At 35.8% G+C, this 18,320-nt stretch overlaps 1 protein-coding gene across 1 annotated transcript in view; it reads left to right on the forward strand.

The window, feature by feature from the left end:
- Positions 1-18,005, forward strand: part of SLC49A4 (solute carrier family 49 member 4) — an 89,968-nt gene extending 71,963 nt beyond the window's left edge. The window contains exons 8-9 of the mRNA XM_055394839.2: positions 10,179-10,361; positions 17,175-18,005. Of these exons, the coding sequence (XP_055250814.2) occupies positions 10,179-10,361; positions 17,175-17,290 (299 nt within the window). The 3' untranslated portion in view covers positions 17,291-18,005. The remainder of the gene's footprint in view (positions 1-10,178; positions 10,362-17,174) is intronic.
- The last annotated feature ends 315 nt before the right edge of the window (positions 18,006-18,320 follow it).

Raw genomic sequence — 18,320 nt, forward strand, 5'->3', positions numbered from 1 at the left:
TCCCTCTTTTCAATGTTTATTTTTTTTGCCTATAAATCCCAGTTGTCCAGAGTAATCTTTTTTGGATACTTCACACTTTTAATATACTAACATTCCTTCATTAGGGTTTTGAGCAATTTTGGCAAGTATTCTGAGCCAGAAATTTTTTTTTTATTCTGGTGTATTTTCAAATTTAGCAGTTATTCAACATTCTGGTGGAACAGTTTTAGTTTACAATTCTTCTTGTTCATGGCATTACACTCAAAAGTTTTTTGTGATACTGTATGTCAAGTATGCATCTGTTAGATTTCACAAGAACACAGTCGTAAGTACATGATGAACAGACTTTTTTCCTTGAATTAAGTGTAGAATATTCATTATAAGATAGTATGTTCATTGAATATCCTATATTTTCTATTTAATCTGATAAAATTAGCACAGTTTAATCTTTGGATGGCAGCATTGTAAATTTAGTTTTCACCTCCTTTTTTGTCTGAACTTATAACAATGAGCTTGTTTTACTTTTATAATCAGAAAGCATGTATATTACTATATTTGAAATCTATGCATCTTTTTAAATCTTTAAAGGAAATTGATGTAATTGATCCCAGTCAAGACTTATTTTCCCATTCTGTCCTTAAAAATAATTCTGTTGGACAGAAAGGAAAGCAGAATTCTGAAATAAACCAAGGCTAGAATTGAGAAATTGAGTTTGAGGTAGATGTCCTAACCACTGAATTCATAAATTCTCCTGTTTTCAAATGTCAGTTTATTAAGTCACTTAGAAGCTCCCGAATGATGCATTTTTAACTTACAAATACACTGGATTAAGGTCTAGATTTGTTCACATACATTCTCTGAATTATCAGAGTATTGTTTTCTCTTTCCCAATACTTACCAATTAGTAATTACTTGAGTATATGTCTCATCTTCGTATCAGCTTGGAAATATGGAGCATGGACTTTTGCCTTATAAATTCTGACCCCAGCTCCACCCTAGTACCTAGCACAAGCCCTGAGTAACGAATGAATGAGTGAGTGAATGAATGAAGTATATTTTATCTCCATTTTGAATCTCAATAGGTATGACTTATTGCCAATAATAGTCAGGAAGCTTGGCCACTATTATTCAGCACTAGCTATAGGAAGGTCAAAGGGCACATTTTAATAGAACAGTGGAGAATTTGAATAAATCTGTCACAGATACTCTTTCTTACTACCTTTGTAAAAGTCTGACCTAATTTAAGTAAAAAGGTTTGATGAAAGGGAACTTACTACAAAATCTAATTATAGACACATCTAGACCTTTAGGCTGATATTTCAAGTCAGTGATGGCAAATTCATGTTTCTTTTTTTTTAACCAGAGTCATTCTTTTTTTAATCAGGAAAATGTCTATTCTTTTTCCAGTTTCTAGCAAAATTACTATTTCTACTATTACTTTTTATAAATCAGAAGAATCTGCATGAAAAGTATTCAAAAATATACACGTTAATTATAACAACATAATAAATTAAAAGCTATTAATTTTGTTCAACCCACGTGTTATAAGTGCTACTACTGCTAGTACCTTCTAATGCAATTTTTTCATAGTTCAGTGATCTTGATATTACTGTTGCCATCTCTTCAGAAGAAAAACTGGATTATTCCATTCTATCTCAAGATGTACTATTTTCATATGTGTACAAACATCCTCTTGAAGGTTCTCAGTGGTATGCTTCTAATATTTCTGTAGGGAAACTCAATATTTAATATTGTATTATTTCTTCATTAATTTAATTAGCTGTAATGGGGAAATAAATAAACTCATGATTAGACAAGTCTCGAAATCTTGACTCAATGCTAAAACAAAACTATGAAAATCTATTATTCACCTTATCTGAGAAATAGATGTCTAGCCTTGCTAGCCACAATTCACATGTCATTTTTCACTGAACAGATGAGTACTTTGAAAATGACATTTTGAAAAATGTTAGCACTTTGGTGTTGAGTTTGTTGAAACAATGTAATTTAACTGTTTAACAGAAGATGCTTTGGGAGAGGTTCTTTAATGCAAGTTACTAGAATGCCACAGTGGTGGTAATGGGTAGGGGGGCATGAGGGGGAGATGATTAGCTAGACAGAAACCCCTTGAGGTGATAGCCCACTGAAAGCAGACTTCAAATGGTAATTGAAGAAAGGAAATATATTTGTTTGTATTGAAAATCATGTGAACTGTATAGACTAGAGAGTAATCCTCTTAATATATTTTCATTCATTTTATCTTTGTTAAGATAATTACGTCCCATTTTAATAGCATGCAAAGAGATAAAAACAAACACTTGCCCCAAAATGAGGGGAAATGAGAAAACTCAGACAAGGGTGATGAGCATAATTAAAGAAATGCACATTATTAAGGAAATTAGAGATTTTAAGTTTTAAAGAAAGAAGGCTAAGTAGTCATTATTTTCAGTTTTATGAACTAAAGTGAATTACTCATGTTTGTGACTGATTAAGGGGCAAAAATAGAACAGGGATTAAAAGACGAGATTAGATTTATGAAAGGCTCAGCGAAATGCTTCTTACTGAAGAAGGTCTTGTAATGTTCTTGTAATGGAGATTTTCAAGGGAAATAAGTTTTCAGGTAGAACCTGTGTTTCTTGAAGGTGGAGGGTTTGACCAGTTGGTAAGTGTTTCATGATTTAATAGTACATTGCCTTCTGCAGAACCATACGTCATTTTTTGGGAGCTTAAAAGCTGCTGATAAATCTCGACCTAGGATGTCTCATTTCCCAACCAGTCTACTCTGGGCCCACTGTTTCAGAGGATTATTAGTTGTGCTTCATTTCTGCAAGATAATAACTATGCTTTCCAGCCATAAGGGACTGTAAACATAACAGTCAGTCTTTATAGGACTGAATTCTGCCCACAAAGGGTCTAAACAAGAGACGTGCACAGATTAATAAGGTGCAGAAAGAACCATCACCATGAATGAATACCGCAGCAAAATGTGCTCCCTCCTCTTGTGAAACCCCTTCAGGTATTGCATGTTTAAGTTAGTGATGGATCATTAAGGCCACGGCAGTCATTGTTAGGAAGAAAATGTGAGGTTGAGTTGAAAGGCACAGTTCAGTGATATAGAAATGTGTATTAGTATGTGTGTGTATAAACATACATATGTATTCTATATACTCAATATGCTCAAAATGTATGAGAAACAGTAGTTATCTAACTTTTGAATGTTTACTATGTGTCTTTACATATATATCTTTATTTCCAAAAGGAGTATTTTCACTTGCAGTGTCAAGTTTTAGTTTTTATAAATATTTTTAATAAAGGTCTAATCTATAATAATTCCTAGTTAAGTTTCCTAACTTTTATCATGAAGTAAAAATTCAGCCAATATGCACAATATTAAAAATTTGTCCATTAAAGTATATTAATGTTAATAAACCTATTCTTTAGGGAAATTTATTGATTCTAATCCTTAAAATAATTTATGATAAAAATATTGTTATTTTATAATCCTTATTTCATATTTATAATGCTTCTTAATAAAGCTGTAAAAAAATTTATTATCCTCTATGAAGCACCTTTAAGATTTTGTTTTTAATATCCTAGTTAAGCTTTCTACCTACATGTATCTAAATTTGTTATTGATCTGCTTAAGTGAACCTTAGTCATCATCTGATATAACTTATTCAATAAATGAGCTCTTCCATTACAACCCAGATATATGTTTATATGACAACTTTAATGAAAACCTCCCTTTCTAAAAAATTTATTTTTAATTGAAGGATAATTACAGTATTGTGTTGGTTTCTGCCATACATCAACATGAACCAGCCATAGGTACACATGTGTCCCCTCTCTCTTGAACCTCCCTCCCACCTCCACCCCATCCCACCCCTCTAGGTTGTCACAGAGCCCCAGTCTGAGCTCCCTGAGTCACACAGCAAATTCCCACAGGCTATCTGTTTTACATATGACAGTGTATATTTTTCCACGCTACTCTCTCCACTCATCTCACCCTCTCCTTCCCCGCAGTGTGTCCACAAGTCTGTTCTCTATGTCTGTGTCTCCATTGCTGCTCTGCATATAGGTTCATCAGTACTAGATTCCATGAAAAGTGAAAGTGAAGTCACTCAGTCGTGTCCGACTCTTTGCAACCCCATGTACTATACAGTCCATGGAATTCTCCAGGCCAGAATACTGGAGTGGGTAGCTGCTCCCTTCTCCAGGGGATCTTCCCAACCCAGGGATCAAATCCAGGTCTCCCGCATTGCAGGTGGATTCTTTACCAGCTGAGCCACCAGAGAAGCCCCTAGATTCCATATGTATGTGTTAATATATGATATTTATTTTTCTCTTTCTGATTTATTTTACTCTGTATAATAGACTCTATGTTTATCTACCTCATTAGAACTGACTCAAAATGCATTCCTTTTTATGGCTGAGTAATATTCCACTGTGTGTGTGTGTGTGTATCTGTCAATGGACATCTAGGTTGCTTCCATGTCCTAGCTATTGTAAATAGTGCTGCAATGAACATTGGGGTCCATGTGTCTTTTTCAGTTATGATTTTCTCAGGGTATATGCCCAATAGTGGGATTGTTGGGTCAGATGATAGTTTTATTCCTAGTTTTTTAAGGAACCTCCATGCTGTCCTCCATAGTGGCTGCGTCAATTTATATTCCCACCAACAGTGCAAAAGGATTCCCTTTTCTCCACACTCTCTCCAGCTTTTATTGTTAGCAGATCTTTTTTGATAATGGGCATTCTGACCACTGTGAGGTAATATCTCATTGTAGTTTTGATTTGCAGTTCTTTAATAATGAGCTATGTTGAGCATCTTTTCACGTGTTTATTATCTATTGGTATGTGTTCTTTGGAGAAACATCTGTTTAGGTCTTCTGCCCACTATTTGATTGGGTTGTTTTTCTGGTATTGAGTTGCATTAGCTGCTTGAAAACCTCCCTTGTTAGTCAGCTCTGGATCCTAGGAAATTTTCTTCCTATCAAGCTGTAACTCACTTAGAGCAACACATCTCCCACAGAGCAACTTGGCCATGTTCCACTTCCATTGGCAGCTCTCAGAACACTTGAAGATACCGGTCATGTCTCCATTAGCTGTTAATCTAAACATTCCTCAGTTCTCATAACCTTTCCTCAAACATGGATTCCATACCACAAGCCAGCATAGTCACTGTCTTCTAAACCTACCATAGCTTGTCAGGACCCTCCTTAAACAGTATTACTAGAATTTAGCACTTTCCCTACTGCTTTTGTTGTTGTTTAGTCTTTTTAGTCATGTCCAACTCTTGTGACCCTACAGACTGGAGCCCAGTCTTGGCACCTAATGGTAGGAGGCTGTGGCTTCTCCATGCCTTTTCTGCTTCTTTTAAAGAAAATGAAGTAGAATTATCTTAATGCTGTGTGTATAAATGGCTGCTTAGCCCATAAGTGCCCGTCATATTCCTTTAGATTAGGAATGATTTGAGGTTAGTGTCCTATTTACTGTTCCAGCATAGCTGCTTGCATATACAAGGCACTTGATAAATGATTTTGCAGTAAAGCTTAAGCTCAGTTTTCCCTTTTATATACCTAAGCAATAATTCTTGAGCCCATTTTACATTTATCATGATTAAAGTTCACTGTTTTTGTCTGTAACCTTTTGGTGCTCTGTTTTTGATTCTGTTATCTGTCTTCTGTGCAGTCACTTCCAGCTTTTTGTGTGGGATACAGATTTGAGAAGCATTCCTTTTGTATCAGTACCATTGGATAAAAGAAATAAAAGAAGAACTACTTTTTTCAGTCTGATACAGTGTCTTGGTGGGAAGTACACTTGATTCTGTAGACTTAATTATACTATTGTTATTAACACTGCCAACCTAACGTTGGGCCTCCCTGGTGGCTCAGTCTGTAAAGAATCATTTTGACTCTCAGAACTTCAGTTACTTTGTCTTACTTTTACCTGCCTTGAAGAGTTAATAGGATGGTCAAATATGACAGTATATTTAAAAGCAGTTTTAAAAGGTGTTTCAAAAATTATATAAATCCAAGATTTGAAGTTGTTATTGTTTTTGATGATATCTTGAGAATCTTATCAAATGTTCCGTAGAAATAGTTCTTCTCTGAAATTTTATGATTTGTTTTATTACTGCTAATCACCTAAGGTTTGAGTGTCTTGACTAATAAAAATATATTCACACATAGTTTTACTTCCCAAAAGTCTAGTAATTTAGTTTGTCATTGGAAATGGGTAGAGAGAAGAGTTCTTTCAGGGTTATGATCTTCATATTCTTGAAAAACATCCATTTAAGTGTATTTGGTGGTACACAGGTCTTTGTTTTTGGCAATGTAAATTACAAGCCTATGAAATCTTATTAGCTTCTTGGAGAAAAATTCTACATCAGCATTGTGTTTTGTTCTACTAAATTACCTTGACTTTTTAATTGAAAGGCTGTTTATTTTAATTTAGTATCAGTACTATAGAAAGTCATGGAAATATTTAATGATCATGTAGTTTGAACCCTCTGACGAGCAGCAAATTATCTTGTCTGCCTGACTTTTAATAGATGACTTTCACCCACTGGATCTGCCAAACTAGTGTGTAAAGATACTGTACCAGACTCTAAACTGAAAATTCAAATGGAAGTCAAATTCAGACTCAATAATAATCAGCTTTTACTTTGTGCATGTCCCAGAATACTTGGGAGAATATTAAATCAATCCTGACACAGATAGTTTTCCTTCATTCTGATTATGAAGGTCTTAATTTAACCCGTTCCTGTGTAAATTATTTTGATTCTTTAATTTCTATGATAACAAGTGATTTTGCAAATCCAGTTAGCATAAAGCAATCTCGTGGTCATCATTTTTATAGTAATTCAAGAAGCAAACACTGAGAATGAGAGAATTGAATGAACGTACTTGGTTCCTTTTTCATTTCTGGCCTCTGAAGTTATATCAGCAGTCTTAGCCCACCTATCCTACATATAACAAGAATTTTAATAAATGAGGTGGGAATATTTATGTCGAGGATCCTGGACCAAGGCTGGATTATATGGCTCCTGGATGTAGACATCAGGTGTGTGAGTCAGCTCTTACACTGATAACCATTTCTGAGTCAGGGAGCTAACAAAACTGCATAAAGTGGAGTTGGATCAGCCTCAGTTAATTAGTTAACAATGACATTTCTCTTTTTATTTTATTAAATAGGTAAAATAGACACATGGTAAAAACTAAGTTCAAAAAAGCAGAAAAGGATATATAGTGAAAAATGTCTACCATCCCATGGCCCCCAATTTCCTTCTCTAGAGGCAACCCTGAATGTCAGTTTCTTAGGTATTTCCCAGGAAATTCTATACATTTATAAATAAGTGTGTGGGTGTGTGCATACCTTGCACTTTTCTGTACTTTTTTCATTTATATATTTTTGCTGTCATTACCATCAGCAAATACAGTTGTTTCATTTTTAATGGTTGCGTAGGATACCTTTGTTTGGATGTTTGATACATTTTTAAACAACCAACTCACAATTGGTGGACATCAAGCTAGTTTTTAATCTTTTCATACTACAAACAATATTGCAGTATGTTCTGTATATACGTGTACTGCATAGCTGTAGGATAAATTTCTAGAAGTGGAATTTCTGGATCAAAGAGTAAGTGCATTATTTGATAGATGTTCCCAAATTACCCACTAGAAAATGAACTGTTTACAGTTTCATTCACAGTGGTTTTCAGACAGGATTCCCTGCTTCACCAGCCTTTACTTTTCTGAGACATCTCATGCCTCTTTTCTTTTCCCACACCATGCTTGGTAAAAATCAGTAAAATCAAATCTCTTTTCAGGACTCCATACTGACAGTCCGCTTTCAGTGTGTCCTCATTCTTACCTTATCATTCTTTCTTTTCCAACATGCAGTTATTTTATTATGTATAGTTTATGATTACTTTTCAGTTATCACACTTTAATTTTCCTGATTATAAATTGCATGTGAGGGTATATTTCCTTCAGAAATATAAATGTCAAAGGGATGATTTTTAAACATATTTTCTAAAAACAGCTAATTCCATTAGTGGTTTGTGAACTCTTTCTTAGAAGTTGCACTCGATTCTTAAGTGTTTGCTTTTTCTTATCATTTATTTCAGTGTTTTATCATTGTATTTATTTATTATTGAAGTATAGTTTATTTACAGTGTTGTGTTAATTTCTGCTGTACAGCAAAGTGATTCAGTTATAAATATATATACATTCTTTTTATAATCTTCTTTTCCATTATGGCTTATCATAGGATATTAAATATAGTTCTCTCTGCTATATTCAATGTTTTATCATCTTTACCATCTAGGATTATCTGTTTTTGGGTCAGTAGTGGTCTCTGCTCTGATTACCATGACTAACCATAAATTAGTATAAAGTGTTTTTTAGATAGAATACACTTCTATAAAGCTACCAGTGATATTCCATCTCTAGATTTCCTAATGTACACTAATGAGTCATGTGTAAGGAGAATGTGTTGTTGATCTGTGTGATCTATGGTCCAGCAAACATACAATAAGCGTGAGGTGTTGGGTTTTAAGAAACTCTTGAAAATTGCATTATGTTTTAAATATGTTTACTGTATCTATTAGATGCTTCCCATTTAATCCTGTGTCTAATCTGGTCATCACTTGAGCCAGCAGTGTGTCCTTTATTCACCAGCGTCCTTTTGTCCTCTGTTTCCATGCGTCTTCTAATCAGAGAAAGTCAAAGTAATCACCAGCTATTGGTGATAGTAGAATGTGCAGAACATCTTATAGTCCTGAAAAGCCAGTGTAATTGGAGGAGGAAGTATGAGTTGAGATTAATTAGAGAAATGCTGTTAGGAAACAGTGGATGCAGTGTTTTTTCTTAACTTCTCCAACAATGTTAGGGATTATTAATGATTGCAATTGAGTATGGTAAATTCTGATAATTTGATATTAGTTCTATGAATAATACATAACAGATTTAGAGTAATTCCCTCACTTTCTTCTGTTCCTCAATAGAAAGTTTTTTCTTAACAAATATTTGTATTAAAAATATTTTCCTGGTAACTTTAAGGTTAAAATAATTGCTACTCACTATCACCAGTGGACATAATATACTTATTAGTCCAATGGGAGATGTTTTAGGTTTCTAAATAGGATGTCTTTCTTTCCTCATTGATTCTGTGGTTTAGTCACCAAGTTGTTTCTGACTCTTGTGACACTGTGGACTGTAGCCCACCAGTCTCTGTCCATAGGATTTTCCAGGCAAGAATACTGGAGGGGGTTGCCATTTCCTTCTCCAGGGGATCTTCCCAACCCAGGGATCAAACCCAGGTCTACTGTACTGCAGGCAGATTCTTCACCGACCAGCTACCAAAAAAGCCCATTGATTCTGTATTCACCTTCAAATTAACATTATTGAAGATTTGTATGCAGACAGTAGCATTAATATAATTATTTGGAATGGGGCACATTTCTCTAACCATTCCTCTACGAATAAGAGCAGTGGCCTTGTTCAAAATTTTCACTATAGATTGAGTTCATAGGCTATTTATAGGCTAATCTGGGATCTCAGCCACTATTAATTATACATTTCTAGGTGAAATTTTTTTTTCTGTGTTCCAAAAAAGTCATGTATTTTTAGAAACCTCTTGACCTGAAACTCATTCTAAAATTGAGGACTATTTCTATTTTAAGTGTTTCTTCAGGAATTACACAGTAGATAACTTTTATTTTGTGCTTGAAGGCTGTCATTAAACACTCTTAAAATATGTAATTTTCAGTTATAATTAATGTCGCTTACATCTTTTCTTAGATTTTAAGTTTTCTTTAAAATTATAGAATGAGTCTAGATTTTGTGTTAAGTTGCTATATTTTATCTGTCCCTCGATATGCCAGGAGTGTGACTCAGGGGGAAGAACCCTTTAAATTGTAACAGTTAAAATTGTTTTCGTGCTTTGGAATAATGCACCAAAAAGATAAAGCAAATAAACTGGTAATCATCCAGCCATAAAACCTTTTCCTATATACTTCCCAAAACCTGAGCGAAGAGCTGACAGATGAGTGAAGCTTTGTCCAGCTTCATCAACTACCACTGAGAAGAGGTAAAATTCCAGAGTTAATACTCATGAAAGAGACACCAGAAAATCCATCCGATATGACTCACTGCCACTCCTGTGAAACTGAAATGTTTGTGTTTTTATTTTAGTGACATTGTACGCCTCCTGTATTCTCCTGGGAGTGTTCCTGAATAGCAGTATACCTATATTTTTTGAGCTTTTTGTGGAAACTGTCTACCCTGTTCCAGAAGGAATTACTTGTGGAGTTGTCACTTTTTTAAGTAATATGTTCATGGGAGTACTTTTGTTTTTTCTCACATTTTATCACACAGGTAAGAAATATGACTTTTCATTTACTATCTAAATGTGTCCATTAGGAGAGAGGTTTGTGGTGCTGATATATAGAGAATTATGTGACGAGTTCTAAGGCAGATCACTTTATTTGAGCTTTCACGTGCCAATAAAAGAAAATATCTTCAGTTGCTTTTCTTGAAATGCATCCTAGTCTAATGTAATATACTCTAACCCCTCGCACACACCTGGAATTTCTGATTTAATTAACTTGGATAAGGGCCCAGCATTTCTACCTAACCCTCCAGGTAATTCTAACATGCTGTTTCTCATTGAAAACCACTGATATCTTGCTTTAAAAAAATTACTTTGACTCTACTGTCTTAACATAAGGTCGAAATTAAGGTCAGGGATATATACATAGTTTAAAGCTTTATGGATAATGAGAGGTCACTCAAAGAGCAGATCCAGTGTATAGGACAGCTTGTCCAGTGAACATTTTATGATTACAGAGATGATCTTTGTCTGTGCTGTCAACACAGTAGTCACTAACTAATGCAGCTACCAACCTGGGTTTTTTCATTTTATTTCATTTTGATTAATTTAAATTTACATTTAATTGCTACATGTGGCTGCCAAATTGGTCAGTGCAGGTATAGTGTGCAAAGAAGGTTAAAGTTAGAATCAAGGGGTATGCCTTTGAAGAAGAGGGAGATCCTCATAAAAGAAAGGATAAGGGTCCTCAACCCACGTGGAGGAGTTTGCCTTGGACCAAAGGAGGTGGAGAGAAGGCAGTGTACATGCCTTAGAAGCAGATGTCTCTGCCAGGCACATTGCTCGGGGAGAATTCCTTCTTGATGTCACCAACTTTTCTGCTTAGAAGCCAGTTCATCTATGATGAGCTTCTGGGAAGACAGTGGAGAAGGGGCCTAAGGTGAGAATGAAATAACTTTTGAGGGGGTGGGAGGAACTGCTGCAGGGACAGCTGCAAAGCTCACTGGGCATGTTGAAGGCAGACCCCACGGTGTTGGGGTCAGCAGCTTTGTAGTGACTGCTTTGCAGTTGCTTGACTTTCTCTGATACTGTCTTTTCTGCAGTCCAGATTTTGTCTCACTGGTTTAGAAAATCAGGGCCCAATTATCTAGCTTCTTTTTCACATGTTAAAGATTTATACTTATTTTATACTTCTATACTTATTATTTTTTATTTTGTACTTGTGAATTGTAAAGATAAATCTTTTATTAATTTTTACTAGGTTTCTGTCCCAATTTATTTCACCTTAAACAAATGAATATTACCACCTTTTTTTTTTTCTGGCTGCTGTTTTCTTAACTACTTATCAGATACCAGTAAATATGGGTAATTTGTACATGTACGAATCTAATTTATAGGATTGAAATATAAGAAATGCTCGGAAATGTGACACTTCAAGAAACCTAATTGTTTTCAGGAATCCTCACAGGCTTGTAATTGAAATAATAGTGACAATAACATCATTGACTCGAAAATAAATTTTTGAAACTTTAAAAGCTGATGAAACAGAATCTCCCTGAGCTTCGGACAGCTTTTGGCAGAGCACTTTCACCTCACAGCAAAATCCAAATGCTATATTAATTTCTTAATATAATTAACAGTAAACTAGATCATTTCTGTCAATCAGTGATTCAGGAAAAGAAGTTTTCAGCTTTGCTAAACCTCATATCCATTTGGTTTGCCCTATGAACGACAGTAATATTTTCGAAGGAAAGTGATCTTAATAAAGTCAGACCACTGTTCATTGTCCTCCTGGAAACGTGTGTTTCCATTAGAGGAAATGCCATCACCAGGTGTCAGGGTAAAGTCTTTGCCTCCAGTTAGTTTTCTGAATGGAATCATCTAACAGTTATTACGTTATCAGCTTTAACCCACTTCAGTAGTGTCACAGTTGACAGAGATGGCTGTTACCCTTAGAGATGGTTTTCCAGCTCACAGACACAGGTGGCCCAAGTGGTCCTTGCAGCCTGACTGAGCATGCACCGTTTCTCCTATAGAATGGAAATTGCTATGTCTTCCCAGCATTTAAAAACACCAACAGTAGGTGCCAGATCATGTTACCCTTAATAGATCACCTGCACATGGCCTATAGAATATAAGAGACATGTATTTATTGGTCAGTTTAAGGCAGGAACCACTCCTGCGCTGTCTGACTGTGGAGGCGGCCAGTGCATTCCTACCATTGTGCTCAGCCAGCAGAGAGTCTCTGCCATTCTCCTAGTTCCTGCATGTGGCAGCTTCCGATTTGTTCAACGGAGACAGGCATCTGTGTGTCAGTCAATGCTCACTCCTCCTTTTGCAGGTTCTTGGTGACCAGATACAAGCAGACATTTGTGTTTCTTTGTCACAGGCAGTGTTAGAGACAGCACCATTTCTGTTAATTCCTATCTCACTGATATGATTGAGGGTTTATCTAGCTGGGGGGAAAAAGTTTCCCTCTTTTGGGTTGGTTTCTGATCACATGTTCTTACACATAGGTTTCTGCCTAAACTCCATGACTACTGTGAAAAATAAAACTTTAAATAAAAATTAATCAAACAGGATGATTTTCAGGTAAAAAAAAAAATCTCAGTATGTTTTGACATTTTAGAGTTAATGAGAAAATCAGTGTGAAAGAGCTTTGACCAGGGCATGACTGGCACTCACTAAATTTTTTTTTTTCCTTCTGGATAATTTTTTTCCCTTGTGGATAATTTTTTTTTCTTTCTGGTGATGATAGGAATCTAAACATCTAGGCTTCTGTTTTTTTTTAAATGTTTTTATATGCTTATTTTTCAGTGTGTATAAGGAATACACACAAACCCATACCCCACAACTTTCTAAGGCTAAAAAATTATTAGAAATATGAAAACTCTGTTGAGATTCTTTCCCTTATGATTAATTGATCTCCCACCCCCGCCAGAAGTCCCACAGCAAAATTCAACATGCCTTATAGCCTAGGTGTGATGATACAGAAATGACAAATCTGAAAAAAATTATGTAAAATTATTCCCTAAACTTTTAGTTTCACAACGTGGTATGCTAAATGTTGTATATGATAAATTCCCTTCCATTAGAACCAGTGTTTGAATGTCATAATTTAGTCATTTTAAATTTGAAAAACTCACCCAGAAGTTAGTTATATGTCAGAATTCAGCTATTAGTTACATGATTAGAGCGTCTGATTTTTAATCATCATAAAGATCGGTGGTATTTTAGATCACTTCTCAAGGCAGTACTAAACTTCCTGACTGGAGTTTTTGTTTCCCCAGCATGTGCTATCTGGTAGATGACTGCATCAGATGTGGCTTTTCAGAGCCACACAGACTAACCCAAAATGACCACATTCGAGTGCTTTGCCTGGCAAGATAGGCTCTAGTATTGATTTGCCTGCAGATTATAGCCATTGCCATCATGGATGATGAATGTCACATGGGCTTCTATACCAATGCCACTTGGCTTACGTGGAGCCCTAGGTCACAGAGTTTCCCCTGTTTTGTGTTGATTCTGCTTTGGGAACCTGGGACCCTGTCAAAGATTTCTTAGAGTTTGTCTGACTTGGGTTTTTCAGGGTCACTTTCAAAAAAAGTTACTTGTTCCTTAATATAATCATATTTGCAAAACCGAGTTGCTTTCTATATTTGCTTTGCAAATCTCAGTAAGTTATTTCAGATAGCACAGTGATGTTTTATCCTAATGACTTCACATACAAAATCCATCTGAGAATGCTGTTATATTCTTTATATGCTCTAAAATGTATTCTAATGTTCTATTTTTATAGTTTGTAGCTTGTTCTGTAGTTTGTATTGTCTGGGTTTTGTTGTTGTTCTAGAAGCTCTGCAACAATTTTTGGCTAAAAGCATTAAAGGTTTTTAACTCAGTCTTTCATTTTGAAGTAGTCAACCATGAATTTGAGGCTGCATTGTGTGCTGAGGAGGGAGGTAGTTTCTGGTGGTTACCAGGAGAACAGGTTCAACAGGTGTATACTGGTGAGAAGTAATTTTATATGTAAGAATAAAAATAACGCAATGTGACGGTCAAAGCTATTGGGTAATTCATGTGGAGTGAAGGGAGTATTACACTGTGAAATCATGGTGTCAGCTGGTTCTCTTGAGATATAGTGGAGACAGTTTTGTTAAACCACCATAATTTTGGCTAAATCAACAAAGTAAGTAGAAGGCCGGTTTTGGAAAGTGTGTTATTCCAAGTTATTTGGAATCAGACAAATAAATTAAAGGTGGTAGAAACTGAAAGTGTGGCATCACTACAGGGAAAGATGAGGTGAAAAGTAGAATGGTTCATCCTAATTAGTTCAGTCCCAACAGAGCCTCAGCATTTGGTGCGGAGCCCTGAAAAGTAGCACGAGTCTCACTGTAAATTTGTAAATTGACAGAGTCCTCAGGCTGCAGCACAGGAGATGGTCGAGAACCAGAAAAAATGTGGAAGCAAATCACGAGCCTTGGAGTAGGAATTTATACGCTCTCTAGTGAAAGGCAAAGGGAAGGAATGTTGGAAAACCATGCTCACTTTAAAAGATACAAAGACAGTTTCGACGGATAAGGACTCTGTTGGTTTAATCATGTTACATGACCCTGGACTTCAGAGAACCACAGTTCACTTCACTCCTGCCAAGTCAAGTCGAACTTTTAAGCAAAGGCATTTCCTGCACATCAGAGCCACTTTAGCTGTGATGTATGTGAATGGTTTTCAGTGGAAAATGTAGAATTTTTCCTCCCTGATCTTCTTCTCTCTAAACAATAATTTCTCAGAACACTGGTAGTTGGGTAAGCCAGATGAACTCACTGTAGAGTGGACTTGGCTTTTCAGTGAGAGGTGTGCTCAGTAGTGAACATCAACCAGCAAACCATGACACTGAAGAGCAATTTCGAGTTATTTCTAGAAATTTCATCTAAACCTAGGTAGAGGAATCATTTTACAATGCTGATGAAATAAAGGTCTGCTTTGGCAATATTTGACTAGGTTTGGCAATATTTGACTATTTCTAGGTTTAAGGAGAGCTAGGGCAAGTTGATCGTTGTTACACGTGTGTTACTCTAGCTCCCATGAAATACAGTCTGTAAGGTTTAGAAAATGTCCTTGATGTAGATTTCTTGTCAAGTGCTCTACTTCCTGAGCTACTACTGCTTTAAGCAAATTTTAAGTTTGACCTTAAAGTTAGAAACGCTCACTTTTCGTATAAACGCTATGCTGTTATCTCTATTTTGCTGCTTTTTTTCTCTTATTTTTTCACTGCTTCTTTTGCCTGTTAAAATTATCATCAGAAATCCAGAGGCTATCTGGTTAATATAAAAGCAGAAAATGCTGGGTGTGCCATTTCAGGGAATATTAGAATAAAGACAAGATCCCAAAGATCACAGCCTTTCTGTGTGTTTAGATTATAGTCAATCCAAGTAAAGGACAGAAATCAGCTTTGTGTAAAAAATACCATTGAAATACATATCTTTGTTGCATGCTGTATAATAGCATGTCTGACTTTTAAAATGTAGAAATGGAGAGGTTAGGGAGGCTGCTTTTGTGAACATATTCCAGGGGAAAAAAAGTGTTACAGCACCTTTTCTTACCGGTTGGTTTTCTGATTTCCATTCCTGAGCATAAATTGCTCTTTTGGCCATATGAATTATGGATTAATCTAAAGCAGCAGCATAGAAATCTTTTGGGTGATTTTTGAAGATTAAGGCAGTATTGGCATTCTGTAGAAACAGAGAGGGAAAATATAAAATGTATAGCAGTGCCCAAAGGAAAAAATGTACTAGGAAACATATTTCCTTCTTTTTGGGGTTTTTTTTTTTTAATTGAAATTGCTGAATGGATATTGAACTAGAGAAGTTAACCACCCCACCCACCCTCCATCACCACCACCACCAGATTCTTTGTGTCAAGAAACTGCTCACTTTTATACCAAAACCTCAGAACTGACTGACAGAGGGGTTGGGATAGAAGGAAGCTGAACAGATACATGGCTCCAGGGCCCCTGGAGCCAGAGGAAGCAGGCAGAGACAGTACAGTGGGCTGGGCAGCATGTGTTTTGGTAACAAGAGACCCAAGATTGGCCTGTCGGAGAGGTCTGAATTCATGAATGAGCATTTTTGAAGAAGAACATTCTCAATTCCATTAAATCAAAAACATCATTATTTGAATTGCCTGCTTAGATGATTTCTGTCAATTTTCTGGTAATTGGCATCATACATAACCATTCTGTTGGTAGGAAAAAAAGACTGGAAAGAAGCCAAAGTATTCTCAGTAGTATCTCACAGGGTCAAATTAGGATTCATTTTATAATGTTTTACTTATTATATATATATAAAAAATATGTTTTACTGTGATTACTATATGATTTTTTGCTGAGAGTTAGGTATGTCTTTCCCCCAAAATATAAAAGTTTTATCTTAATTCAGGTGATTTTGTTTGTCTGTCTAATTCATCATCTGTTTCAAAACAAGGATAAGAGTGATGGTGATAGAGGGCACTTTATACATAATTAACAAACTAACATTTAAAGGTTATTGATGTTTTTTTCTTTGAAGTAAGATTTGTTTTGTCTTGCCACTGAAGCCAAGGTGGATTATACTGATGAAAAGTCATAAACAATACTGATTTAAAATATCCACAGGAAAGCCTTGTAACATATTCCATGCATCACTTAGACTCCAAATTTGTCACTGTTTATTGAAAGCCGGTTTTCAGGCGTCCCAGGGCACATTTATTATAAGTGCTTATTTTAAGTGCTTTTGAATGCAAAGCAAGCAGGTAGCAGCCAGCATACAAGTGGCGTTCTGCTGGTGACTCATGAATGCTTACAAGTGCGTGTTTTTGTCTTGCAGAGCTGTCTTGGTTCAACTGGTGCCTTCCCGGGTCGTGTTTGCTCAGTCTCCTTCTCATTCTGTGCTTCAGGGAATCCTATGACAGACTGTATCTTGATGTGGTTGTCTCAGTTTAATAACACAGACTTGAAGGAGTTTAAAAGGAGACTGGAAATCAACACTGCCTATTGCACATTTGCTTGGAATTGCACAGGAAAAAAAAAAACAAAAGGAGAAGAGAGAAACTTCATTCAGAGGTTTTGTTAGGTTACAGGCGATCACATTAATTACTACTAGGTCATAATAATGTGGAACTTGAGTGATAATAGTGGATTTAAAACTGTATCAGTGACATACCTGTGCCGGAGTTGGGTTAGAAGTGTGAGTCTTACCCAGAAAGCACTACCTAGGTAATTCCTTCTATGTTTTGTGCCAGTGCTAAGCTACTGATTGGTTCATTGTAATTATGAAAAGGAATAAAGGGTGCCTATCACATGAAGATAGCTCCTTCCCTAAGCCACATATCAGAATAGGAAGAAATGCCACTAACTTCTAAAGAAGTTTAAACCCTACAGCAGATTTTAATTATAAAATAGCCAAGAGGTGTATCAATGATAGAAATTAGCCACATGTACACTACATTTTTTTCTAATAAAGCAATTTCTTATATGACTCCTGATTTGTAATTAGATTGGAAAGCTTCGGCCACCTTAATTATGGTGGTCAAGTGCTTTCTAGCAACTTCAGAGCGCATACTTTGTGTCTCGATCTTAATTTATCCTTGTTTCTGTGAAATACAGTTTCATCTACTAGGCTCTTAAATGTTTATATTAAAGGTGACTAAATGTTTAATATAGTTGCATTAAATGCTGTATGAAAAAATGTAATTCCGTTCCAATTTAGCACTTTGTGAAAAGTGAAATGACAAATCCCACATTACATCCTGTGTCTTTGGGCAGATATATGTGTGGTGGCATGGGATGGGAAATCAAGCACCAGCTGTTATTTACCAGGGTTGCATTTTATTAAATAACCCTTATTTGAAAATAACAGTTTATAGCCTTGAAACTTTCAAGTCTGTGGAGTGATTTCTGAATTCCTTCCTTGTATCTCCATTCAGGGTATAAAATATTCAGTTCCATATGGAGTCAGTATATTGGAGAGGGC

This window comes from Moschus berezovskii, chromosome 1, assembly GCF_049115385.1.
Source record: "Moschus berezovskii isolate FMDL1 chromosome 1, NW_MosBer_1.0, whole genome shotgun sequence".
NCBI lineage: Eukaryota > Metazoa > Chordata > Mammalia > Artiodactyla > Moschidae > Moschus > Moschus berezovskii.